This window comes from Staurois parvus, unplaced genomic scaffold, assembly GCF_062004578.1.
Source record: "Staurois parvus isolate SC_StPar_1 unplaced genomic scaffold, SC_StPar_1.0 ptg000974l, whole genome shotgun sequence".
In the NCBI taxonomy this organism is placed as follows: Eukaryota; Metazoa; Chordata; class Amphibia; order Anura; family Ranidae; genus Staurois; species Staurois parvus.
The window spans coordinates 593,984-621,122 of record NW_028318770.1 but is presented as its reverse complement, the minus strand read 5'-3'; the positions used below and the strand labels follow the sequence as shown (position 1 = coordinate 621,122).

The following is a 27,139-nucleotide window of genomic DNA, read 5'->3' as shown; positions in this document are numbered from 1 at the left end:
CAAGGATTGTACATAGAACAATATCGGACCTCTGAAAAGTATAAGCATGCATATGTACTCAGTACTTGGTTTGGGCCCCTTTTGCAGCAATTACTGCCTCAATGCAGCGTGGCATGGAAGCTATCAGCCTGTGGCACTGCTGAGGTGTTATGGAAGACCAGGATGCTTCAATAGCGGCCTTCTGCTCTTCTGCATTGTTCGGTCTTATGTCTCTCATCTTTCTCTTGGCAATGCCCCATAGATTCTCTATGGGGTTCAGGTCAGGCGAGTTTGCTGGCTAATCAAGCACAGTAATCCCATGGTCATTGAACCAGGTTTTGGTGCTTTTGGCAGTGTGGGCAGGTGCCAAGTCCTGCTGGAAAATGAAGTCAGCATCCCCATAAAGCTCGTCTGCAGAAAGAAGTGCTCCAAAATCTCCTGGTAGACAGCTGCGTTGACCCTGGACTTAATGAAGTACAATGGACCAACACCAGCAGATGACATGGCTCCCCAAATGTCCAGGATCCGTCTGTGTGTGGTGGCTCTTGATGCACTCACTCCAGCTTCAGTCCACTCCTTGTGAAAGTCCCCAACACTTTTGAATGGCCTTTTCCTGACAATCCTCTCCAGGCTGCGGTCATCCCTGCTGCTTGTGCACCTTTTTCTTCCACACGTTTCCTTTCAACATAACTTTGTATTAATGTGCTTTGATACAGCACTTTTGGAACATCCAACTTCTTTTGCAATTACCTTTTCAGGCTTTCCCTCCTTATGGAGGGTGTCAATGATGGTTTTCTGCACAACTGTCAGGTTAGCAATCTTTCCCATGATTGTGATTCCTACTGAACCAGACTGAGAGACCATTTAAAGGCTCAGGAACCCTTTGCAGGTGTTATGGCTTAATTAGCTGATTAGAGTGGGACACTTTGAGCCCAGAATATTGCACCTTTTCATAATATTCTAATTTTCTGAGATTGCGGATTTGGGGTTTTCATGAGCTGTAAGCCATAATCATCACAATTATGACAAATCACGGCTTGAACTATCTTGCTTTGTATGTAATGAGTCTATCTCATATATTAGTTTCACCTTTTAAGTTGCAATACTGCAATAAATGAACTTTTGCACGATATTCTAATTTTTTGAGTTTCACCTGCATATCAAAGTTTAAGATCCATGAAACTTGCCAACTTCCCTGGATGTAGCTGCAATAGGAAAATGGACCCCAGATTGTATGTTGACAAGCCAAATGTTTCTGGCAGACTGCTCTTTGAACAGATGAAACAAAATTAGAGCTTTTTGGTGAGTGACAGCAGCTCTATGTAAGAAAAACTATGCTTTTGTAGCACTACCCTTGTAAGGTCCACTGGATTTGCTTTGGGTGCCCCTATGCTCTGCACGGCCAGGCAACGCATTTTCCACACTTTGCATACTGGAGTCAGTAAACAGTCCTTGAGCTCGGTTTTGTGATTTTATTGAGAGGTTAAACTTGGGTAGGGTCTAGGAGTACAGTGGGGCAAAAAAGTATTTAGTCAGCCACTAATTGTGCAAGTTCTCCCACTTAAAAAGATGAGAGAGGCCTGTAATTGGCATCATAGGTAGACCTCAACTATGAGAGGCAAAATGAGAAAAAAAATCCAGACAATCACATTGGCTGATTTGGAAAGAATTTATTTGCAAATTATGGTGAAAAATAAGTATTTTGTCATCTACAAACAAGCAAGATTTCTGGCTCTCACAGACCTGTACCTTCTTCTTTAAGAGGCTCCTCTGTCCTGCACTCATTACCTGTAGCAATGGCACCTGTTTGAACTTGTTATCAGTATAAAAGACACCTGTCCACAACCTCAAACAGTCACACTCCAAACTCCACTATGGTGAAGATCAAAGAGCTGTCGAAGGACACCAGAAACAAAATTGTAGACCTGCTCCAGGCTGAGAAGACTGAATCTGCAATAGGCAAGCAGCTTGCTGTGAACAAATCAACTGTGGGAGGAATAATTAGAAAATGGAAGACATACAAGACCACTGATAATCTCCCTCGATCTGGGGCTCCACGCAAGATCTCACCCCCTGGGGTCAAAATGATCACAAGAACGGTGAGTAAAAATCCCAGGACCACACGGGGGGACCTAGTGAATGACCTGCAGAGAGCTGGGACCAACGTAACAAAGGCTACCATCAGTAACACACTACGCCACCAGGGGCTCAGATCCTGCAGTGCCAGATGTGTCCCCCTGCTTAAGCCAGTACATGTCCGGGCCCGTCTGAAGTTTGTTAGAGAGCATTTGGATGATCCAGAAGAGGATTGGGAGAATGTCATATGGTCAGATGAAACCAAAATAGAACTGTTTGGTAGAAACACAACTCGTCGTGTTTGGAGGAGAGAGAATGCGGAGTTGCATCCAAAGAACACCATACCTACTGTGAAGCATGGGGGTGGCAACATCATGCTTTGAGGCTGTTTCTCCGCAAAGGGACCAGGACGACTGATCCATGTACAGGACAGAATGAATGGGGCCATGTATCGTGAGATTTTGAGTGCAAACCTCCTTCCATCAGCAAGGGCATTGAAGATGAAACGTGGCTGGGTCTTCCAACATGACAATGATCCCAAACATACCGCCCGGGCAACGAAGGAATGGCTTCGTAAGAAGCATTTCAAAGTCCTGGAGTGGCCTAGCCAGTCTCCAGATCTCAACCCCATAGAAAACCTTTGGAGGGAGTTGAAAGTCTGTGTCGCCCAGCGACAGCCCCAAAACATCACTGCTCTAGAGGAGATCTCCATGGAGGAATGGGCCAACATACCAGCAACAGTGTGTGCCAACCTTGTGAAGACTTACAGGAAACGTTTCACCTCTGTCATTGCCAACAAAGGATATATAACAAAGTACTGAGATGAACTTTTGATATTGACCAAATACTTATTTTCCACCATAATATGCAAATAAATTCTTTCCAAATCAGCCAGAGTGACTGTCTGGATTTTTTTTTCTAATTTTGTCTCTCATAGTTGAGGTCCACCTATGATGCCAATTACAGGCCTCTCTCATCTTTTTAAGTGGGAGAACTTGCACAATTGGTGGCTGACTAAATACTTTTTTTCCCCACTATATATGGGATGCCTGAGGAACTGTGGAACTTGAGGACAACTCCTTAGCAACCATGTACAAAAATTTGGAATAGCAACAGTCTCTCCTTGAAGAGCACTAAAGGTTCTTAGGTGTACCTCCTCAGACCCTGGATGATTCCTTCTGCTGCCTAAGGGTATCCCTGAGCAAGGGGGCCCAAGAGCTGCTGATTGAACAGTCCCAGATGAGAACCTAGTTGGGTGTTACACCTGACCGCCCTCTCCCCTTACCTGGCTCAGAGGGTGTAGGAGTACTTATACTGTCCTCTCCTGTTAGCTTAGTGGCTGCCTTCAGGACTTATGCTGGGCCAGCTCCTTCCCTGCTGCACAGGCTGTCCTCCCCAGGAGACACTGAGGCAGTAGAGATCCTCCTCTCCAGCAACCTGCCTGTTGGTAGGCTCCCCTCCCTGGGGCCCCCTCCCAGGCTCCTCACTCAAGCATTCCACCTCCTACTAATACTCCACTCTCCCACTGACCCGAACACCTCCACTGGTAGACTTACACGCTCCGGCACATCCCGCTCCCATGGCACCTTTTTCACCCTTCTCCTCCTAACTGAGGGGGACATCTCCCCGAACCCTGGCCCTCCACCATCTCGTTCACCCACACAACACCCTCCCGCTTCCACATCCTGCCGCAACCCCCTCAACCTAGTATCTGTCCCCCTGCTCCCAAAAACCACCCCCCCGTTTTTGTGTGCACTCCTGAAAGCCCGATTGGTGTGCAACAAGCTCACCGCCATCCACAACCTCTTTGTTTCCCACTCCCTCCACCTCCTAGCGATCACGGAAACCTGGATCCAGGCCACTGACTCTACCTCCCCTGCTGGGCAGTATGGTCTACTTTACTAGCATCTGGGACCCTCAGCTACGGTCTGCTGCATACGAGAACCCTCCTATGCAGCATCAGTAGATTGTGGGGGGGTGGAGCCTGAACATGGCGGCTCGGGAGAAAGTGGAGTAAGTACTCCTCGCTCCCTTCCCCAAACATCTTCCCTATGAGGTCCCGGTCCCATAACTAGCTGCACTGGAGCAGCATTGGAGTCTGCTGGAGCTTACTGGAGTCTTACCCAGTCGGAGAGTGGTCGCGGGGACGGCGTGGCGGCGAGCCCAGAAGAGAGACGGCTGAGTTCCTCTTTCACTCGGCGTCTCTCGCGTTAGCTCCGGAGCAGGACTGGGGTTGCCCGGGAGACGAGCATAGCGGCTCCCACACGTGGGTAGCCGCGGAGGAGCTCTGGGAGCAGAAGAAACAGCCGGCTTCCCGGCGTGCAGCAGCCCAGGGGAGACGAGTGAGCGATGTTTAGAGGTGTAAAGTGGAACGTTGCTACATACTTCTATACCACCTCCATCCCTCTAGCTTCCATACCTCCCCCAACCCAGAAGAATAAGAAAAGAAAGATAAAGGCTTAAAAGAGACCCAAAGGAATCCCCCAAAGAAAGACAACTATAGGAGAGGACTGCATACTGAAAGGTACTCCAGTGTGGAGGGTGAGTGATAATATCGTGTATACTGCAGGGGTTGTTATATACTCCCTATATATTCTCTATATCCTGGACTTATGTATTGGATTTTTCTTCTCTGTACATCAGATTTAAGCAATGCTTTCATTGGGCTCGCAATAGGAAATTGTATTTTCTAAGTTGAGAGAAGGAAATTGGGGATTCCCTGGGAGGGTCTGAATGTTTGGAGGAGTTGAAGACATGAAAGGTAAAAATACAAAAGGGAGTGGGTCTAAGAACCCTCAAACTGGTTCGATTAAGAAGTATATATCACAAGGAAATTTGACCCCAGAAAGATCTCAAGGAGTGAGTGAAAAAAGGGAACTGGAAATAAGTTTGGATAATAGTCCGAGACTTTCCCTGGGACCGGTATATAATAGTCAACAACCACCGGAAGGTATAGGGCCGAGAGAAACTGAAAGAGATCTGCAAATACCAAATAAAAAGGAAATGGCGGAGATGTTTAAAAATTTGGAATTATCAATAAAGCAAGAGATGGGCATAATCCGGGAAGAATTGGAACAACTGCTAACCAGGATGGAGGAAACAGAGGAAAAAGTTCAGGGTCATGCTCAAGTTATCCCAAAATTAGAGAGATGGATAATAGACAATAGAAAAGAACAAAAAAGATTGTTTTTTATGATGGAAGAACAAGAAAATAGAGAAAGGAGAAATAACTTAAGAGTAAGAGGAGTCCCAGAGCTGACCCAGGGGGAGGACTTAAAAGAGTTAATCTGCAAAATCTTGAACTCCATAGTGGATAAAGCGGAGGTGGTGATGTTTAAACTGGATGGAGTGTATAGGATAGGGAAGTACCAACAAGAAAAAGGATTTGAAAAACCAAGAGATATAATAGTTAAATTCCACAATTATGGAGATAAAGAGGAGATATGGAGAAAGATTAAAGGAAGAACAAATATTCCATATGGAGAGAAAAATATCCAAATTTTTGCGGACTTAACAGCAGAGACTTTGAGAAGAAAGAAAACATTGAAACCTTTATTAGAAGAGATGAAAAAACATAATGTGAAATATAGATGGGGTCAAGCAGCGAGTTTGATCGGTTGGAGGGATGGAATTTCGGCAACTCTAAGATTTCCGGAAGATATGAAACATTTTTGTGATAAATTTGGATTGCAGAGACTAGAGATACCGGGTTGGGAAGTGGAGGAGAGAGACTTATATACCAGTAGGGAAGGAAAGTGGCTGAGAAAAAGGAGAGAAGCGCCTCTAAGTGCAATAAGTCTTTTAATTCAAGTCTAAATGTAGAAACACTCACATGTGTGAAGTAATCATAAGCATAAAAACCGTGGTTAACAATAGTTAACGGTGGGGTGGTAACCCGGGTGAAGAACCGTCATCTCTCTGCGATGTGGGGAGGTCAGCTCTCGGCTGGAACAGCGTGGTGGCTGGAGGGGGAACAGTGGTGAGGCCAGCCTTCATGCACGTCCTCCCTCAAAGTCGGATGGAACGCACGCTGGAACGTAGCGGCGGCGTGGCCGTGATGACGTCAGATCCCAGGGTGCACTGCGACGCGTTTCGGAGCATGCACTGGCCGTGGAAGGCGGAAGTGCACTCCTTTTTCAAGCAGGGGGAAGTGGATGAACAGGGGTGAATATATAGGGAACGTGAGTCTAATTGATCAATTAACCAATTAACCAGTGATTGACCATTGCTGTCAGGTGAATAGTGTAAAGTCATGGATGTTAACTGGGGGGTAAAAGGAAACCAAATGGAAAAAAGAGAGGATGTAATAAATAAGAAAACGGAAGACGAAAGAAAAAAAAAAAAAAAAAAAAAAAAATTATGTTCTGGGAGATTAGTGGGGTAAAATGTTCACCTTGCAGCACTGGCACATCAATTATGTAACAGTAGTGAGCAGATATTTAGTGGTAATACAGCATGATTGCAAGATGATACAGCATGATTGCAAGATGATAAACATATTGGTAATAATACATGCAGATGACATTATAAAAAGTAAATTACATTGTAAAAAATTGTAAAAAATAGAATAAAATATAAATAATGAACAAAAGGTTATAAATAATAAACTAAAAATTGGATAAAAAAAAAAAAAAAAAATTCGATAAAAAATTTGATTAAAAAATTCGATTAAAAAATTTGATTAAAAAAAAAAAAAAAAAAAAAAAAAATTATAAAGAAAGGGGGGGGGGGAAGTATCATTGTGAGTGTTGAGTGGCTGTGAATGGGAAATTGTAGTGTTTATAGTATAGTGTTAATGTCTAATTCCTCGTTGAGTCCGCCTGGGGACAATGTATCTAATGTAAATATCCAATAAGTTTCTTGTGAACAGAGTTTTTTGAAACGATCAGACTCAGAGAGATTGTTGTGTATGGATTCTAAGACCCATACTTGTAGGCCATCAGTGGATTTTTGGTGATATTCAAGGAAGTGGCGGGGGACGCTATGTTTGTCTTTACCATCTTCAATAAGACGTCTGTGCTCGCCAAACCTGGCGCGGAGGGGTCTGATGGTTCGTCCCACATATAGGAGGCCGCAAGGGCAGGATATACAATAGATCACATGATCAGTGGAGCAGTTGTAAAATTCTTTGAATGAATAGGTTTTTCCTTTTGTGGTGAAGTTTTTTTGTCCGTGTTTAACGAATTGGCAAGTTTTGCATAGCGCTTTGTTGCATCTATACATGCCGACAATGGGTATGAGGCAGATTGTGTTGAGTGTGTTGGTGGGTGGGTTGTATTTGCTGGGGGCAATCTTGTTTTTAAGGTTGATGGCTTTGCGGTAGGTGTATTTTGGTTTTTTATCTAAGATGTCTATTAAATGTGGATCCTGTAGTAGTATCGGCCAATGTCTATTGATGATAGACTCCATTTTGTGAAAGTTGTTGTGGAATTTGGTTATAAATCTGACCTGGTTGGGAGGCTCTGAGTTATTGTGTGTTTGGGGTCTACCCTTGTGGTAGAAGGAGTGGGCCTCATCTACTAGCTTGTGTGGGTAACCTTTGTCTAGGAATTTCTTTATTAGAATGTCACTCTGGAGATTGTAATCTGAATCTGTGGTGCAGTTTTGTCTGAGACGACAGAATTGTCCTTTAGGTATATTTTGGATCCATTTGGGGTGGTGGCAGCTGTTGAAGTGGAGGTATGAGTTGCCAGATACGGGTTTGAAGTGGTTTTTTGTTAATATTTGGAGATTGTCATGGTATAATTCGAGATCTAGGAATACAAGAGTATGTTTGTGGTGAGTGGAGGTGAAGGACAGTCCAAAAGGATTTGAATTGCAATGGGTTACGAACTGGTCTACGTGTGATATTGGTCCATCCCAGATGACGATAATGTCATCTATGTAACGGCCGTAAAAGATGATGTGGGCGGCAAAGGGATTGTTGTGCCATATGTGTTTGTCCTCCCAGAAACTCATAGTCAAGTTGGCATATGAGGGTGCAAAGTTGGCTCCCATGGCTGTACCTTGAGTTTGTAAGTAGAAATCGTGGTTGAATGTGAAGTAATTGTGTTTGAGGCAAAATGAGGTGGCGTCTACTATAAAGGAAGATTGTTTGGGGTTGAGTGATGGATCCAAGGATAGATAATGCTGGATGGCGGTGATGCCTACATCATGGGGTATCGAGGTGTATAGGGAGCAGACATCTAACGAGACCCAACAATAGTCGGGTTCCCAGGAGTATGTTTGGAGTAATTCTAGCAAGTGTCCGCTGTCCCGGATATATGAGTGTTGAGCCTGTGCAAGGGGTTGTAGGAAGTGGTCGATATATTGGGAGAAACCGCTGGTAATGCTCCCTGTGGCCGCTACGATTGGTCTTCCTGGTGGATTATTTGGATTTTTGTGTACTTTGGGGAGAAAGTAAAAATACGGGGTGTTGTAGAAGTCTTTAGATAGAAAAGAGGCTTCCTGCTTGGTGATGACACCATCAAGTAAGGCTGTGTTCGTTAGTAGTAGTGCGTCCTGTTTGAATTCGGGTAGTGGGTCTTTAGTTAATTTGGTATACGTGGATGTGTCTGAGAGGAGTCTGAGGGCTTCGTCTATGTAGTCAGTGGTATTAAGAAGTACAATGCCGCCGCCTTTATCGGCGGGCTTGATAATAATGTCCTTATTGTTTGATAAAGTGGTAATGGATTTTTTTACAGTGTTTGGTAGATTAGAGGCGGAATGGTGCTGGTTGGGATTGCACAATTTGATGAATTCCGAGTAGACTACTCTATAAAAACTTTCCAGGTAGGGGCCCTTAGAATGTGTGGGATTGAATACTGATTTGGGTCTGAGCGTAGTGTGTGCCACAGGTGGGGGGTATAAAAGTTGTGAAGTGAGTGTAAAATCTAAAGGTGGGCCATCATCAGGGTGAGACTCAGCAAATAATTGTTCTAATATGTCTAAGGCGTCTGAGTCAGATGGGGTTGAGGGGTTGATATTGTCTGTGTCAGGTGAAATGGCTGTAGGCTGAGTTTTTTTGGGTTGAATGTGAAAGAATCTTTTTAAGGTGAGATTGCGTATAAATTTATTCAGGTCTTTGAATAGTGTGAATAAGTTGGGTGGGGAAGTTGGGGCAAAGTTTAGACCGTGATTGAGCAGAGAGATTTCAGTTTGTGATAGTTGATGGTTGGATAAGTTGAAGATTTTTACAGTTTGCGGTGTTTGTGTTTGGTGTGTGTTGCGGTGTTTATTTCGTCCCCCCCTACAGCCTCTGTGTGTTTTCTTTTTCCGTGGGGGGGATTTTGACCTAAAAAAGACGGTGAGGTGTTGGTGGGGGAGTGGTGAGCAGAAATGAGAGTGGGGTTAAGATGATTGTTCGAAATCGGAAGGCCAAGGGTGATGACAGTATGGGCATCGGTGGATGGGGATATGGGTTGAGGGGTGTTTGTGTGGGTGATGGGAATCTGAGTGCCATTAGGTGTGGTGTCACCAGTTATGGGTATAGGGGTGGTGATGGTCTGAGGTATATTTATAGGGTTTTTTTGTTGTTGGTTTGTGGAAGTGTTATTGGGAGGTGTTTTAGTGTTGGGGCGAGACTTGGGTGTGTCTTTATTGTGCAAGCTTTTGTGGTTGAAGTGATTGGTGTGTTGTGTGGGATATGATTTGGTGAATCGTGTTTGAATGAGAGGGGGGATGGGTTGTCGTGGTGTGGTATGTTGTTGTGGTGTTCTAGATGTGCGGGGGAGGACTAAATCCATGAGGGCGGGGATGCTGTGATTTTTCCAAGTGAAAACTCTATTGTGGTTATAGTCATCTAGATCTCTTTTAAATTTGGCAATTTTGTTTGATACTATGAGGTTCTCTTGATGTTTGGTGTTCTTTTTTAGAGTTTTTAGCCACTGTGTGGGTAATTTGTGTCCGCTGTCTAGGAATTCTTGTAACATGATTTGGATGTGATGTGTATGCTGTTGGAATTTGTTCTCTCTTTGGGAGATGATGACTTCTATCCACTTGGTGGTACAAAATTCAGAGAGATTTTGCCAATTTTTGTGGTTTGTAGGATCCAAGAAGGGGCAGGCCTTTAAGATTCTCAGGCCTCTAGGGGTAATCTTGTATGTAAGATATTGATTGAGGAAGGAAAGCGGCAGCTAGTTGGAAGAGTAAAGAGAGAGCTATCAGATAAAGGGACCCCGGGGAAGAGGGGGGGAAGGGGAGCGGCCATGAGCGGAGCCGAACCTCCAAGGTAGGGATTAGAGGTGGAGTATGATCCAAAGGCAAAGAAGGCCTTGGGGGTGGGTGGGGGGTAGTTAAGAGAGGGAGGAGATGGGGAGGGAGGGGGGGGGTTGGGAGGGGGGAGGGGACGGGAGTTGGGCAGGAGGGAGGGAGGGGAGGAGGTATTGGGGTAATACTCTGCATGACAGAAAGGATAAAGAGGAAGAGGCAATCTGGAAGAGGGATGGAGTTAATTGGGAATGATGGAAGAAATACAGTTTATAACCTATAATGTGAACGGGCTGAGTTGTCCAGGGAAGAGATTTAGGTTGTTTAATGAGTTACATCATAGGGCTACGTCAGTGGTATTTTTACAGGAGACGCACTTTGAGATAGAGGCAAACGTGAAATTGAAATCCAAATACTATCCAACATGGTACTATGCAGATTCTCCAATTAAAAGAGCAAAAGGGGTTGCAATAGGTTTGGCAAAGAATATGAGATTTGAGCTGGAGGCTAGAAGAACCGACCCGGAGGGGAGGTTTTTGTTCTTAAAAGGTAGACTTCAGGGGATTGAGTGTACTTTAGCCAATATATACTGCCCTAATAAAAATCCGGAGATGTATATGAAGGGCCTGTTGAAAAAATTAATGGAATTTAAAAAAGGGCGCTTGATTGTAGCTGGAGACCTAAATCTCTGTATGGACCCACAAAAGGATAATACCTCTTCCGTGCAAAGAGAGGGGAGTAGGTCTCTGAGAGCTTTGAAAAAAGCGCTGCATGAATATCAACTAGTGGACACCTGGAGAATAACGCATATGAAAGACAGAGACTATACCTTCTTCCCTAATGCACATGAGATATACTCGAGATTAGATTACATCTTAATAGACCATCAACTTATAGATCATCTGGTTAAAATTGACATAGAGACAAGGACGTTCTCGGACCATGCCCCGGTCGTAATGAAAATGGGATGGGGAAGAAGGTGGACTGGAGGATTAGGGTGGAGGTTAAATGAGGTTCTTCTTCTGGATGAGGATGTAGTTCAGAAAATCGAGAAAGAGATTAGGGTATACTTTAAGGAGAATGAAACTGAGGAAGTATCGATAGCTACAGTCTGGGAAAGCCACAAGGTATTCATAAGAGGAATCTTGATTGCGGCAGGAGCAAGGAAGAAAAAGGAAAGAAGAGAGAGGGTCAGTGGGCTTTTAAAAGAAATATTGGACTTGGAGCAGATCCATAAGAAGAAAATAACAAAAGATACGAGACAGAAGTTATTGGATAAAAAAGATGAGCTAGAGAGGTTGATGGATGAGGAGAAGAGAAGAGTATACAACAGGGTTTTGAATGAGAGATATAGATGGGGAGACAGACCAGGAAGATATCTAATGAGAGCTTTGAATAAAAAGAAAAATAGGAACTATATAGAAAAGATAAAAAGTTCAAAGGGGGAGCTGGTCCACTCAAATAAAGAGATTATTAAAGTGTTTACGGAGTATTACAAAAAGTTATATAATATTAGTCCCCAAGGCCCTCTAAAAGAAGCTCAAGAGGGAATTAATGAAATAAAGATGACATACTTAAAAAATGCGGGATTACCAAAACTAAGTGAAGCACAGTTGAATGCCCTAGACGCAGAAATCTCCCAGGAAGAAATTAAAATAGCATTAAGAAGCACAGCGGGGGGAAAAAGCCCAGGCCCGGATGGCTATACAGTTAAGTACTATAAGAAATTTAGTGAAGTACTGTTACCCAAGCTGGAGAAATATATGAATGCTCTGGGAGGTGGGATGGAAGTGAGGAGAGAATCCCTACAGGCCCATGTAGTACTTATTCACAAGGAGGGAAAAGATCCATCTCAATGCTCCAGCTATAGACCTATCTCATTATTGAAGACAGACACTAAACTGTATGCAAAGGTGTTAGCAAACAGGTTGAGGGATCTGATGCCTGAATGGATCCATGGAGACCAGGTGGGCTTTGTACCGGGGAGAGAAGGTAGAGACAACGGCTTGAGAACCCTGATGCTTATTCAGAAAAGTAGAAAAGGGAAAGCCCCGGTGGTGCTCTTGTCAATTGATGCAGAGAAGGCATTTGATAGAGTGGACTGGGGCTTTATGATGGACAACTTAAAAGTGCTGGGGATAGGTGATAGAATGCGAGAGTGGATAAGTAAATTATATAGGGAGCCTACTGCAATCATCACGGTAAATGGGGAGAGATCAGAACCCATTGGAATGTCTAATGGTACAAGACAGGGCTGTCCACTGTCCCCTCTACTATATGTATTATCACTTGAACCTCTGCTGTCAATAATAAGAAATAGTGGATCGGTAAAGGGAATTCAGATAGAATCCATAGAACATAGAGTAGCGGCCTTTGCGGACGACTTGTTGTTCTATGTGGGGAATCCCCGAATAACTCTCCCAAATATAATGAAGATTCTGAAGGAGTATGGTGAACTATCAAATCTAAAAATTAATCCAACGAAAACGGAGATCCAGAATATTAATATATCAAAGAATGAAAAAGAAAAACTACAAAAAGAATTTCCCTTTATATGGAGAGAAAAAGAGATAACATACCTAGGAATAAAACTCACTGCCTCATCTAAGCATTTGTATAGATTAAACTATATCTCTTTGATAAACGAGATCAGGGAAGATTTAAAAAGACTAGAAGGAGGAAATCCATCCTGGATAGGACGTATAAACTTAGTCAAAATGGTAATTATGCCTAAAATACTGTATAGATTTCAAATGGTACCAATTAAAATTCCAGAAGCCTTCTTTAAGATAATGAAAAAAATGTTAACAAGATACATATGGAAGACTCTACCTCCCCTGCTGCACTCTCCTATGGAGGTCTCATCTGGACCCACTAACCCAGACCCAACGATCGTAAAGTTGGTGGGGTTGGCCTGCTCCTGTCACCGCAGAGCACCTTTCGAGTCCTCCCAAACCCCCCTCTCTATCCTTCTCCTCCTTTGAGGCCCACTGCATCTGACTATTCTCCCCAACCCCCCTGAAGATTGCCGTAATCTACCAGCCTCCTGGACCCATATCACGCTTCCTTGATGACTTTTCCGCCTAGCTACCCTTCTTTCTCTCCTCAGAGCTACCCACCATCATCCTTGGGGATTTCAACATCCCTGTGAACATCGACAACCTGGCCACATCCCAACTCCTCCACTTAACCTCCTCCTTTGCACTCGCACAATGCATACAATCCACCACCCACTCCGACGGAAATATCCTGGACCCTGTCTTCTCCCACCTCTGTGCTCCCCACAACCTCACAAACACCTCCTTCCCTCTCTCTGACCACAACCTTATTACCTTCTCTGTCTCCTCATCCTCTAACGCCTACCCCTGCAAATGTCATACTACTACCAGCCGAAACCTCCGCAACCTGAACCCTGCCCCCCTCCACTCTGCAGCTGATCAACTCCATGACAGCATCCTCCCCCTGTCCTGCCCCGACCTGGCTATGACTGCCTATAACAACTCACTGTCAACCGCCCTTGACTCATTAGTGCCTGTAACCACACGACCCCGGCCGCTCCAGCCCTGGCAGACTGATCACACCAAAACTCTCAAATGACACAGTCGTGCCCTGGAGCAACTATGGTGCAAAATCAGATCCCAACAAGCCTTCACCCGCTATAAATCTGCCTTCCACACCTACACCTCCTCCCTCCACGCTGCCAAACAAGCCTACTTTCTGACCCTCATCAAGACCCTCTCCTCCAATCCTCGCCGACTCTTCACCTTTAACTCTCTGCCCCCACCTCCACCCAGCACCTAACTCACCGCCCTTGAGATTGCCAATCACTTCAAAAACAAGATTGACAATTCGCAGGGACATCGCTGCTGCTCAAACTCCCTCCAAACCCGTCCCCTCTCACAGATCTACTCCCTCATCACCCCTCTCCCTCGGCCTTACCACTGCTCTGACCTCCACCCCACCTAACATTCCTCACACTGAAGCCCCCTAAACACTCCACAGCTTTGACCTTACTACCATCGAGGTCACCAAGGTCTTCTCTGATGCCCACCTCATCACCTGCCCCCTTGACCCTATCCCCTCACAACTCCTACGACCTCCCTCCCCCTCCATCCTACGCTCCCTCACCCACATCTTTAATCTCTCCCTCTCTTCCGGAGCATTCCCCTCCCCTCTGAAGCACGCGCACATCACTCCCATACTTAAAAAGCCCTCCCTGGACCCCAATGACCTGAACAACCTCAGACCCATCTTCCTGCTCCCATTCACATCCAAATTCCTCAAGCGCTTAGTCTACAATCGCCTAAGCTCTCACCTCAACGACAACAACCTCCTCGATCCCCTACAGTCCGGCTTCCGTCCCCTACACTCCACCGAAACTGCCGTACTCAAACTCTCCAACGACCTAACCGCCAAAGCTAATGGCCACTATTCAGTGCTCCTACTCCTCGACCTCTGCGCTGCCTTCGACACAGTCGACCACCCCCTTCTCCTCAAAAAACTACACTCCCTCGGCCTCAGAGATTCCGCTCTCTCTTGGCTCTCGTCCTACCTATCACAACGCTCCTTCAGCGTTACCTATAACGCTACCACCTCCCCCTCTCTGTTGGGGTCCCTCAAGGCTCCGTCCTCGGGCCCCTTCTCATCTCCATCTCCACCTCCTCCCTTGGCCAGCTCATACACTCTCACGGCTTCAACTACCACCTCTATGCCGACGACACACAAATCTATCTCTCAACCCCTCGCCTCACCCCCTCAGTCTCTGCCAGAATCACAAACCTACTAAACGACATATCAGAATGGATGTCGCTCCACTTCCTTAAACTGAACCTCTCCAAAACCGAGCTCCTAGTCTTCCCCCCAGCCCGCACACCACCCCCCATTGACTTCTCCATCATGTCCAACAATGCCACTATCAGGCCCGCCCCGCAGGCCAGAGTACTTGGTGTCATTATGAACCCCAACCTATCCTTCCAGCCCCAAATCCAATCACTAACAAACTCATGCAGACTCCACCTCCGCAACATTGCCAAAATCCGCACGTTCTTAACCCCAGAAACCACTAAACAGCTTATCCACTTCCTCTTCATATCAAGACTGGACTACTGCAACTCTCTCCTCACTGGCCTGCCTCGCCACAGGCTATCCCCGCTTCAGTCGATCCTGAATACAGCTGCCAGACTCATTCACCTTTCCAACCGCTCCGTTTCCGCCACTCCCCTCTGCCAATCCCTCCACTGGCTTCCGATTGCACAACGGATCAAATTCAAAATCCTAACACGGACGTACAAAGCTGTCCATCATACTGCCCCAAATTACATCACCGACCTAATATCCAAGTACCACCCAACACGCACACTCCGCTCCTCACAAGTCCTCCTTCTTTCTAGTTCCCTGGTCTCCTCCCCCCATGCACGCCTCTAGGATTTCTACAGGGCATCACCCATTCTCTGGAACTCCCTACCCCAATCCATCAGACTATCACCTACTCTCTTCTCCTTTAGGTGCACCCTGAAAACCCACCTCTTCAGGGAAGCCTACCCCACCCCCTGCTAATTACCGACCTCCTCCATTCCTCCTACCACCCCATCCCCCACAGCTATCTCCTCCTGTACCACTATCCCTTCCCTCCTAGATTGTAAGCTCGAAGGAGCAGGGCCCTTGAACCCCTCATGTATCATATTGTATTGTTATTGTACTGTCGCATATTCTGTCTCCCTTTGTAACACACAGCGCTGAGCAAACTGTTGGCGCTTTATGAATACTGTATAATAATAATATAATAATAATTCCTTAATCCACCTTCCACCCAGCACTGCTCCCCCAGGCAATGCCACATTTGAGGGTTGCCCTGGTCACTATGCCAAGCCTCCTGCCAGGGGATTGGCCATGGTCCCTCAAACATGCAGATATAGGCCTTCTCCCCTACTCTACTCTACTAACAGCTAAAACCAATGGCCACTACTCCGTACTCTTACTACTTGACCTCTCTGCGGCTTTTGATACGGTTGACCATCCCCTCCTCAAAAAAAAACTCCACTCTCTTGGCCTCAGAGACTCTGCTCTCTCCTGGTTCTCCTCCTACCTATCGCAGCACTCCTTCAGTGTTACCTATAACGCTGCCTCCTCCTCTTCACTCCCTCTTTCTGTAGGGGTCCCTCAAGGTTCTGTCCTTGGACCCCTTCTCTTCTCCATCTACACCTCCTCCCTTGGTCACTTGATAAACTCCCACGACTTTAAGTACCATCTCTATGCTGATGATACACAAATCTATCTTTCTACCCTTTACCTCACCCCTTCAGTCTCCACTCGCATTACTAACCTACTAAGTGACATATCGGCATGGATGTCACTCCACTTCCTCAAACTCAATGGTTCCAAAACTGAGCTCTTAGTATTCCCTCCAGCCTGTGCCCCCCCCCCCCCCTGACTTCTCCATCAAGATCAATAACACAATCATCTGTCCCTCCCCTCATGCCAGGGTACTAGGTGTAATCCTAGACTCCCATCTGTCCTTTCAGCCCCAAATCCAATCACTGTCCAAATTCACCTCCGTAACATCTCCAAGATACGACCGTTCCTAACCTCGGAAACCACTAAGCAACTTATTCACTCCCTTGTTATATCTCGCCTTGACTATAGTAACTCCCTCCTCATTGGCCTACCTCATCGCAGGCTATCCCCTCTTCAGTCTATCATGAATGCTGCTGCCAGACTCATCCACCTTACTAACCATTCTGTATCTGTCACCCCTCTCTGCCAATCCCTCTACTGGCTTCCCAATGCCCAATGGATAAAATTCAAAACACTAACAATAACGTATAAAGCCATTTATAACTCTGCCCAAAATTACATCGCCTATCTTGTCTCTAAATATCACCTAAACTGTACTCTCAGCTCCTCGCAGGACCTCCTACTCTCTAGCTCCCTTGTCTCCTCCTCCTATGCTCATCTCCAGGACTTCTCCAGAGCTTCCCCCATCCTCTGGAACTCTCTACCCCAATTTATCAGATTATCGCCTACTCTGCTCACGTTTAGGCAATCTCTGAAAACCTATCTCTTCAGGGAAGCCTATCCTGCCCTCAGCTAATACTGGAATCTTCTACTCTTCCAACCAGTCCATTCTGGTTACTACCTTTTGTACCACTAGCCCCTCCCTCCTAGATTGTAAGCTCCAAGGAGCAGGGCCCTCAAATCACTCTTGTATTGAACTGTATTGTTACTGTATTGTCTCCCGTTATATTGTAAAGCGCTGACCAAACTGTTGGCGCTATATAAATCCTGTATAATAATAATACTCTCCCCTGCTCCTGAAAGCTCTCAGGTTTCTGGAAAGATGGGAGGGAGGGCTCCAGAAGCCCTAATCTGTTAGAGCCTCCCAGCCTGTCCTGAGTTGACCTCACTCTCAGGCTGACTCATCCCCAGGCTGCTACTTAGCCTTTATCTAACAAAAGAAAACTACTTAACTGACCTGGAAAGCTTTTAAAGAAAAAAACTGTGAAACATAGTATGCGCTTGCTGCCTTGAACAACAGATGCCTAGAAACTGCTGGACACTATGCAATTAGACTCTCAGGGCTCACTAAGGGGGAAATATAGCCCAGTTAGAAGGCTCTGCTTCAGTTGCAGGTCATTTTTTCAGCAGGATATTGACCACAACATACCTAAAAGTGAATGTAAAAATGCTTAAAAACAATCTGAAGTGGCCTGCTTTGATTCCAGAATCCAGCAGTTCATTTATGGAACAAAAACCCCTAAAACTCTCAATTCGGAGATGAAACCCCTCATACTTAAGAAAACTAGAGCAGTTTGTTCAAGAAGAGCGGAACAAATTGCCAGTTAATCGTGTTTTAATTCAGAGCTACAGAAAGCTTTGGTGTACACTTATTGTCTCAAACGCATGTGCTACAAAATATTAGGTTTGTGGTACCATTATTTATGTCCATGCTATTTTCATTGTTTTATTTGTTTTATTATATAAAGGAAAAAATTAGGTCATAACGCAAAATCAAAGTGCCTGCTTTATGGACTATGGAATAGGTGGTGCTATTTAGTTTAAATGTATTTCACAGCAAATTGAGATTCTGTGGGAAAAAGTGGAGAGACGCCAATACCTTTTGGCCACCACTGTATATACACTATATTGCCAAAAGTATTGGGAAGCCTGCCTTTACATGCACATGAACTTTAATGGCATCCCAGTCTTAGTCTGTAGGGTTCAATATTGAGTTGGCCCACCCTTTGCAGCTATAACAGCTTCTGGGAAGGCTGTTCATAAGGTTCAAGAGGGTGTCAATGGAAATGTTTGACCATTCTTCCAGAAGCGCATTTGTGAGATCAGGCACTAATGTCGGATGAGAAGGTTTGGCTTGCAGTCTCCACTCTAGTTCATCTCAAATATGTTCTATCGGGCTGAGGTGCAGGCCAGTTAAGTTTCTCCACCTCAAACTTGCTCATCCATGTCTTTATGGACCTTGCTTTGTGCACTGGTGCGCAGTCATGTTGGAACAGGAAGGAGCCATCCCCAAACTGCTCCCACAAAGTTGGGAGCATAAAATTGTCCAAAATGTCTAGGTATGCGGACACCTTAAGAGTTCCGTTCACTGGAACTCACACCATAATCCCCCCTCCACTAAACTCCACACTTGGCACAATGCAATCAGGCAAGTACCCTTCTCCTGGCAACCACCAAACCCAGACACGTATATCGGATTGCCAGACAGAGAACATGTCTCCACTGCTCTAGAGTACAGTGCATTGCACTTGGCGATGTAAGGCTTGGATGCAGCTGCTCAGCCATGGAAACCCATTCCATGAAGTTCTCTATGCACTGTTGGTGTGCTAATCTGAAGGTCACACGAAGTTTGGAGATCTTTAGCTATTGCCTCTGCCGACACTGAAAAATATAAGGACCTTTACTAGAAAAAGGTAATGGGGCTTTTGGAGGCACCAAACCAATATAAAGATATAATACACAAAATATAGAAGATTACAGCTTTATTGAACAATCTTAAAACCACAGTTTTGGAGGAGATTTTGAGCATTCACATAACTCATATTAAAAAGCATATATAGCTTATAAAACAGGCTTATTGCATAACATTACAAAGCATATCCCTGGATACCATAAGAAACATAGCTGACATAATTGCTCCAAGATTTTACATCAAACTTTTCTCCACGTTTCACAGGACAATAGTCCGCTTCCTCAGGGAGATATAACATATGGTTCAGATGATGGCATCAAAAGGTTCATGAAAAAGCCAATGGGAACCATGACCATTGGATCCAAAGTGGGAAGGTTCCTCCATCAGGTAGGCCAAGTATACAAGGCCACATATGCGTATTTAAAGCACAACCAGAAACGATCCCCATCCAAAAGGTTACAATCTACATAGATTTGTTGGATATGGATAAAATAGAAATATTTTCCTGAGGCATAGCCATGCATCCAGTGGTCAAGGTTCCCGTTGGCTTTAACATGAACTTTTTGATGCCATCATCTGAATCACATGTTATATCTCCCTGAAGAAGCGGGTTATTGTCCTAAGAAACACGTCAGTGAAAAGATCGATGTAAAATCTTGGAGCAATTATGTCAAAATTTTTATGGTATCCAGGGATATGCTTTGTAATGTTATCCAATAAGCCTGTTTTATAAGTTATATATGCTTTTTAATATGAGCTATGTGAATGCTCAAAATCTCCACCACAGTTGTGGTTTTAACATGATTCAATAAAGCTGTAATCTTTTATATTCTTTATTTTGGTTTGGTGCCTCCAAAAGCCCCATTATCTTTTTCTAGTTAGGGTCCTTATGTTTTTCAGTGTCTTGTAAATAAGGTGTGCGGCACCAGTAAAATCCACTAACAAGGGTTGAGACCCTTACTGCAGGCCTCTCTCTTCCTCTTCTTCTGTTAATGACTCTGCAGACAGTTGGCGACTTCTGCGCACTGTGCACTTCAGCGTGCCTACCACTTCATGGCTGAGTTGCTGTTGTTCCCAGATGCTTCCACTTTGTTATAATACTACTAACAGGTGACTGTGGAATATTTAGTAGCAAGGAAAATATAGTGTATATGGCCACCACTGTATATATTAATGGATTATAAGTAACTATGCAAATATAACCTGTTAACTTTATCCTTTAACTATGCTTTGCAAACTCGTTACATTTTTGGCTTGTCTGCCTCCTGCATTAGTTTATTTATTACGGGACCAAACATATTTAAAAAAATATTCTTCTTCTGTTAAATGTAAAATATTAATATGTTATCTTTTTGCCCTGCTTTCTCTGCTGAGTTAAGCCTAGTACACCCGATGAAAAATACCACTTTCAAAGCTTTTCAAACCGTTGTCCGATAATCTGATTGTTAGTACACAGCTTTCGAGAGCTGATCACAACTGTCCATGTGAGAAATTTTCTCACATGATAACAGAACAAACAATTTTTGTTAAATCAGTACAGTATGTAGGCTCTTTTTTATGAGTTTTAATTTGTTTACTGCATGTTTGTTCAAAAAAAAAATGTATTGTTTGAAAATCTCAATAGCTCAAGCTGAAATTTGCTTTATCTGAGAGTATAAAAGAACATAGCCTGACTAAAAGGAGATTTCTACTACTGTGCCTCAAAGGACACTGTGAATACTTTGTTAGGCATTAAATGTTTAATTATATAACACATATGGTATATATTATTATACATTAGTTTAACTGCTTCCCGCCCGCCCGCCCGCAATGTACTGCGGACAGGGGGTAGCTGCAGGCAAAGCAACGTACCCTTACTTTGTTTTCCTATTCCGGGTTTAGAGCATGCATGCGCATCTGCTGACCCCTGCTGTTGTTCATGTAGGAGGGGGTATGTCAGCAGGTCTTGGCCAGTGATTTTGGCCAGGACTCTGACGATCTCCTACAGCGAATGGAGATGCAGAGCTGTGCCTGTATTTGTAAATACAGGCAGAGGATCTAGCTGGTTCTTCTCTCCCTGGAAGAAAGAGACATCACACGTGAGTTGCACACTGCACCCACACACGTTAGAGACATTTTAACCCCTTGATTGCCACATTTAACTGTTTGATTCCCCCCCTGCTACCCTGCCAGTGCCATTAGTACAATGTCAGTGTACAGTATTTTTCACTGATCACTATATTAGTGCCACTAGCGGCGTCAGATAGTGTCAGGGTCAGATAGCATCCCTCTCAGCTAGGGTCAGCTAGTGTTGGGGTGCCCCCACACTATCGCACTCACACTATAGGTCGCTAATCATTTTCATTACTAGTCTAGTGTTTGTATGGATCAATATATTGATCACAATCAAAATTATGCCCTTGCCCCTTTAGTGTTCGTGTCCCCAAAAACAGTGTTAGGATCAGCCCTGTTCACTGCCAGCACTATCGTTTAGCCCCAATGCTCCCCCCCACCCCTAACAAGTATAATTTCTGATCTCTGTCACCTGTAATACATTGCATACAAAACCGTGGTGTTTGCAGAATCGGGCCTGATCTCTGCCAACACTAGCAGGTGAATTTTATTGGTAGCGGTTCAAGCAGTCCCTGAGATCCAGGCACTCTTTTTCTCATGAGTCGCACTTGGTACCTGTAAATTTAGAGTCCAAAATGTCAAACAAAAAGTACACTAGTGAAGAGGCCTACAGGACTCTGAGCATGTCAGATGAGAGTGAAGGGGATGCCTCTCTGAAAGAATCCGCCACAGAATACGAACTTGTAGACAGCAGCGGCACCCTGACAGGTAGCTCGGATGATGGAGAAGATCTGTTATGATCAGCTATACCCGACCCCATGAAGCTGAAATACTAGGATCGTATGACTTGTCTCATATACAGCAGACTGCCAGTACTAGTGCCACACTACATTTTGGTGAATTGGCAAGCACCAGCGGCCTAGTATATCTTGGTCTTTTTTATACCAGCACTGCAGTATGACTTGGTAACGTGGCGAGTACCATAAGTGTCCCATAAGAGCAGTACAAGCTGGTGCAGTGGTGAGCACAAGTAGTGTCCTGCAGCCACCAAGAATTCACACACAGGTCCATAGAGCCCCTAGTGTCCTTTCTGACGTGCTTGCAAATCCTGATTGATAGCCCACAGATTCTGCAGCACCCGTACTTCCCCCATTCACTGCCCAAGCCGGACTTCAGGTGGAAACAGCAAATTTAACTACTCCCCTTGATTTTATGGAGCTGTTTTTTTACAGAAGATTTGTACAATTTGATTGTGGGCCAAAGCAATTTATATACTAAACAATATATCGCCGTAAATCCAAATTACATTACAAAAAAGAATGAGTTGCCATCGTATTGGTCCACAGACCCAATTCATCAAATGCCCGAGTTCTCCGCTGCCATGGACAGGCATAGGTATGAGACGATAATGCGCATGCATGTCAGTGATAACACACTGTCATCCTCAAGGTGACCCAGAACATGACAGGCTCTACAAAATTCGGCCCCTCATAAACCACCTCACTAAGAAATTTGCAGATGTGTATCGCCCCAGCAAAACATCTGCATGGATGATTCCCTTATTCACTTTTGTGGCCCCCTTGCATTCAAACAGTACATCCCCAGCAAGCGTGCCAGATATGGGGTCAAATTGTATAAGCCCTATGAGAGGGCCACAGGCTACATGTACAAATTTACAGTTTATGAGGGAACAGACAGCAAAGTAGAGCCCCCCGACTGCCCAGACTACATGGGTAGCAGTAGCAAGATAGTTTGGGACTTGGTGTCACTCCATATGAGGTACCACTTATACATGGACAATATCTATACAAGCGTGCCACTATTTAGACATCTGAACAATCTTGGAATTAGCTCATGTGGCACCGTGTGACCTAATCACCAGGACTTCCCCCAACGGCTTGTAAATATCCAACTTAATAAATAAATATTGTGCTACGTGAAACAATAAACTTCATACAACATGCATAAGCACTATGAAGACCCTCATACCTATGAAAGGCAATCAACAAATAAATAAACACATGAATAATGCTGTGCAAATTACACTAATCACAAGTGTACATAGAAAAACTGTGAAATGTGATCAAATCAGCAAAACAGACTCCAACTCAGAATAGGAAAGAGAAAGTGGTCGAACAGGGAACTGAACTCTAAAGGCATGGGAGACCTGAAGGTATCTGAAGTAGGAGTGCAGGTGCAAACTGAATTTAGCTTGAAGAGTGGGAAAAGAAAGGAGCTCACCATGGCCCGTGATGTGCTCCAAGATTTTGACATGGTACTTAGCCCATAATTGGGGGTGTGGAAGGGAGGCGAAATGGGGAAGAGAAGGATTCAACCACAGTGGGGAGCAAGTACTAGAGGGGAGAGATTCCAATCTAAGCCCTGCCTCCCAGGCCCAAAGGTGATACGCATAGATGGGTTGAGACTATGTGGTGATCTGGTGCCCCTAAACACTAGAGATTGTAGAGTTTCCAAGGAATGTGGAATCGCTGCCTCCAAAACAATAGAAGTGTTGGAGAGGTCTGGCTGCAGCCACCAATGTACAGTGACCAGTTGAGCAGCAAGAAAATACCGAAAACAGTCTGGCATAGACAAACCTCCCCTGTCTGTAGGTCTAGTAAGGGTAGAAAATTTAAATCTGGGAGACTTGGGACCCCATAGAAAGGAAGAGAATAAGTGATTCAGTTTCACAAAAAATGACTTGGGAAGCCACTGAGGGAAATTGCGAAACAAATAAGTAAACTTATTTTCATCTTTAACAGAGTAATGCGACCAATCAAAGAGAGGGGTAAATTGCTCCACGCCTTCAATTTTAACTGGACCTCAGACAGAACGGGGTGGAGATTCAATTCCACATACTCCATAGCTGATCCAGAGACCACCACCCCCAAATAGGTAAACCTATCAACCCACTGCAAGGGAGAATCGGGGAGGGTGGAAGCCAGGGCACTGGGATCCACCGGAAAGAGCAACGATTTATGCCAGTTAACTTTCAGACCTGTGAAATTAGAGAGTGAGTTTGAGAGACAATGCTCCCTGGAGAGAAGGTCCAGCATAATTGAGAAACAGTAACAAATCATCTACATAAAAGGCTACCCTCTCCTCCAACCATCCCACCTGGAGACCAATAAGATCAGGGAAGACCCAAAGGGCCTCCGCTATAGGCTCCACTGCCAGAGAAAAGAGGGCCGGGAGAGGGGACACCACTGTCTAGTACCACGCTGCATCCCAAAGGCAGCCGAAAGAAGTCCGCCCAGCCATATCCTAGCCAAGGGTCTCAAGTAAAGGGTTCGCAACCAATCAATAAATTGCAAGGGAAACCTCATCCAACGTAACACTTCCCACAGATAGGCCCATTCCACTGTATCGAAGGCCTTCTCCATATCCAACATAGCCACAGTACGGGAGCCCCATTTATGTGAGTCGTATGAATATTAGATGACGAATGTTAATATCCGTGGATCTACCTGGCATAAAACCAGTCTGGACTGAATCACTTACCAACGTAATCACCTTATTCAGCCTAATGAAAAAGCTTAGTAAGGATTTTAAAAAGTCACTATTAAGAAGCGCAATGGGCCTATAAGAAGCGCAAAGTTTGGGGTCCTTACCCGATTTGTGAATCCACACAATATGAGCCTCAAACATAGAGGGGGGCAAGGAGCCAACTTGTAGGCAATCCTTATATAGGGATGTCAGGATAGGGGCTAAAAATTCCACGTGGGTCTTGTAAAAATCTATTGGAATACCATCAGGTCCTAGACCCCTTTTTGGAAAGCAGACACCCCAAACTATTTGCTGAGAGGCATGTTGAATCAATAGAAGAATTTATTTTTTTACCACGTCTTTGGAAAATGACAAAAAAATAATACTTTTTTTTTTTATACAAAATTGTCACTTTAATTATTTATTGCTCACACATGCCATGGGTATATGTGGAATTACTCCCCAAAATACATTGTGCTACTTCTCCTGAGTATGGGGAGACCACTTTGACAGTCTAGTTGAGTACAGGACCCCAAAATCCAATAAGCACCTTCAGGCTTTTAAAGGGCTTTATTTCCTTATTAACCTTCCTGACTACCTATCACAATTTCGGAGGCCCTGAAATGATTAAATAGTACGACCCCCCCCCCAAATGACCTCCTTTTAGACATCCAAAGGAATTTGATAAGAAGCATGGTGAGTATTTTGCAGATCTTGTTTGTTGCCACAAGTTTTTGGAAAATGAAGAAAACAAAAACATATTTTTTGCTTTCTTTTTGTATTGTTCAAAACCTTGTGAGAAAAAAATTAGATCTGCAAAACACTCACCATGCCTCTTATTAAATTTCTTGGGGTGTCTACTTTCCAAAAAGGGGTCATTTGAGGGGGTTTGATGCTATCCTGGCATTTCAGGGATTCCAAAACTGTAATAGGTAGTGAGGAAGTGAAATGAGGAGGTTACGCACCTTCAAGCTTTCAAAGTGGTCATTGGATTTCGGGCTCCTGTATGGGACTAGGCTCCCAAGAAGTCTCGCACAAATGGTATCTCCATATTCGGTAGAAGCAGAAACATTTATTTTGGGGTGTAATTCCACATATACCCATGGCATGTGTGAGCAATATATTATTTAAGTGACAACTTTGTGAAAAAAAAGTTTTTGTTATTCTCCAAATTTATGACGAAATTTGAGTTTATTGGCTATTTTTTATGACAGAAATTAGAAAATATAGTATTTTTCAAAATTGTCAGTCTTTTTTTGTTTATAGCGCAAAAAACCCAGAGGTGATCAAATGCCACCAGAAGAAAGCTCTATTTGTGTAAAAAAGGACATAAATTTAATTTATGTGCAGTATTGCATGACAGCGCAACTGTCAGTTAAACTAGCACAGCGCCATACAGGAAAAAATGGCATAAATTCCAATATCTATACCATAGTTTTTAGACGCTATAACTTTCACACAAAGCACTTAATACTTATTGGGATTTCTTTTTTTAGCAAAGACATATAGCAGAATACGATTTGGCCTAAATTTATGACTAACTTTGAGTGTACTATTTATTTTTTATAACTGAAAGTTAAAAAAAAGTTTTTTCAAAATTTTTGGTCTTTTTTTGTTTATAGCTCAAAAAAAAAGCCCAGAGATGATCAAATACCACCAAAAGAAAGCTCTATTAGTGTGAAAAAAGGACATAAATCTAATTTATGTACCGTATTGCATGACCACGAATTTGTCAGTTAAACTAGCGTACAGAGCTGTACAGAAAAAAATGGCATAAATTCCAATATCTATAGCGTAATTTGTAGACGCTATAACTTTAACACAAACCAATTAATATACACCTATTGGATTCTTTTTTACCAAAGACGTAGCAGAATACATTTTGGCCTACATTTATGACAAAATTTGAGTTTATTGGATATTTTTTATAACAGAAATGAGAAAATATTGTTTTTTTTCAAAATTTTCAGTCTTTTTTTGTTTATAGCACAAAAAAAAAAAACTCAGAGGTGATCAAATACTACCAAAAGTAAGCTCTATTTTTGTGAAAAAAGGACATAAATTTCATTTGTGTACAGTATTGCATGACATTGCAATTGTCAGTTAAACTAGCGCAGCGCTGTATAGCAAAAAATAGTGTAAATTGCAGTATCTATACCATAGTTTGTAGACGCTATAACTTTCACAAAGCAATCAATATATACTTATTGGAAATTTTTTACCAAAGACATGTAGCAGAATACATTTTGGCCTACATTTATGACTAACTTTGAGTTTACTATATATTTTTTTATAGCCGAACGTAAAAAATATAGTTTTTTTCACACTTTTGGGGCTTTTTTTGCTTATAGCGCAAAAAATTAAAAGCACACAGGTGATCAAATACCACCAGAAGAAAGCTCTATTGGTGTGAAAAAAGGACATAAATTTCCT

At 43.8% G+C, this 27,139-nt stretch overlaps 2 protein-coding genes across 5 annotated transcripts in view; both read right to left on the bottom strand.

The window, feature by feature from the left end:
- RECK (reversion inducing cysteine rich protein with kazal motifs) overlaps nucleotides 1-27,139 on the bottom strand; it is a 449,691-nt gene that overhangs the window by 12,524 nt on the left and 410,028 nt on the right. The gene's annotated exons all lie outside the window — the stretch shown is intronic.
- On the bottom strand, nucleotides 1,147-23,494 carry LOC149441562 (uncharacterized). Its single transcript, XM_089657192.1, has 4 exons — nucleotides 23,462-23,494; nucleotides 7,277-9,048; nucleotides 4,179-4,342; nucleotides 1,147-1,184 (listed from the first exon to the last, which is right to left on the bottom strand). The coding sequence occupies exons 1-4, from the start codon at nucleotides 23,492-23,494 to the stop codon at nucleotides 1,147-1,149; spliced, it is 2,007 nt and encodes a 668-aa protein (XP_089513318.1).

What these genes read in the sequence shown, in the direction of transcription:
- LOC149441562 (XM_089657192.1), bottom strand. Translation starts at nt 23,494, where the DNA reads ATGTCAAAATCTTGGAGCACATCACGGGCCATG. An exon ending in GGAGCACATCACGGGCCATG is followed by an intron (nt 9,049 to 23,461) that starts GTGAGCTCCTTT and finishes AAAAAAACTCAG; the next exon opens with CCTACAGCCATTTCACCTGA. An exon ending in CTCATACCCATTGTCGGCAT is followed by an intron (nt 4,343 to 7,276) that starts GTATAGATGCAA and finishes TTCTGCTCCCAG; the next exon opens with AGCTCCTCCGCGGCTACCCA.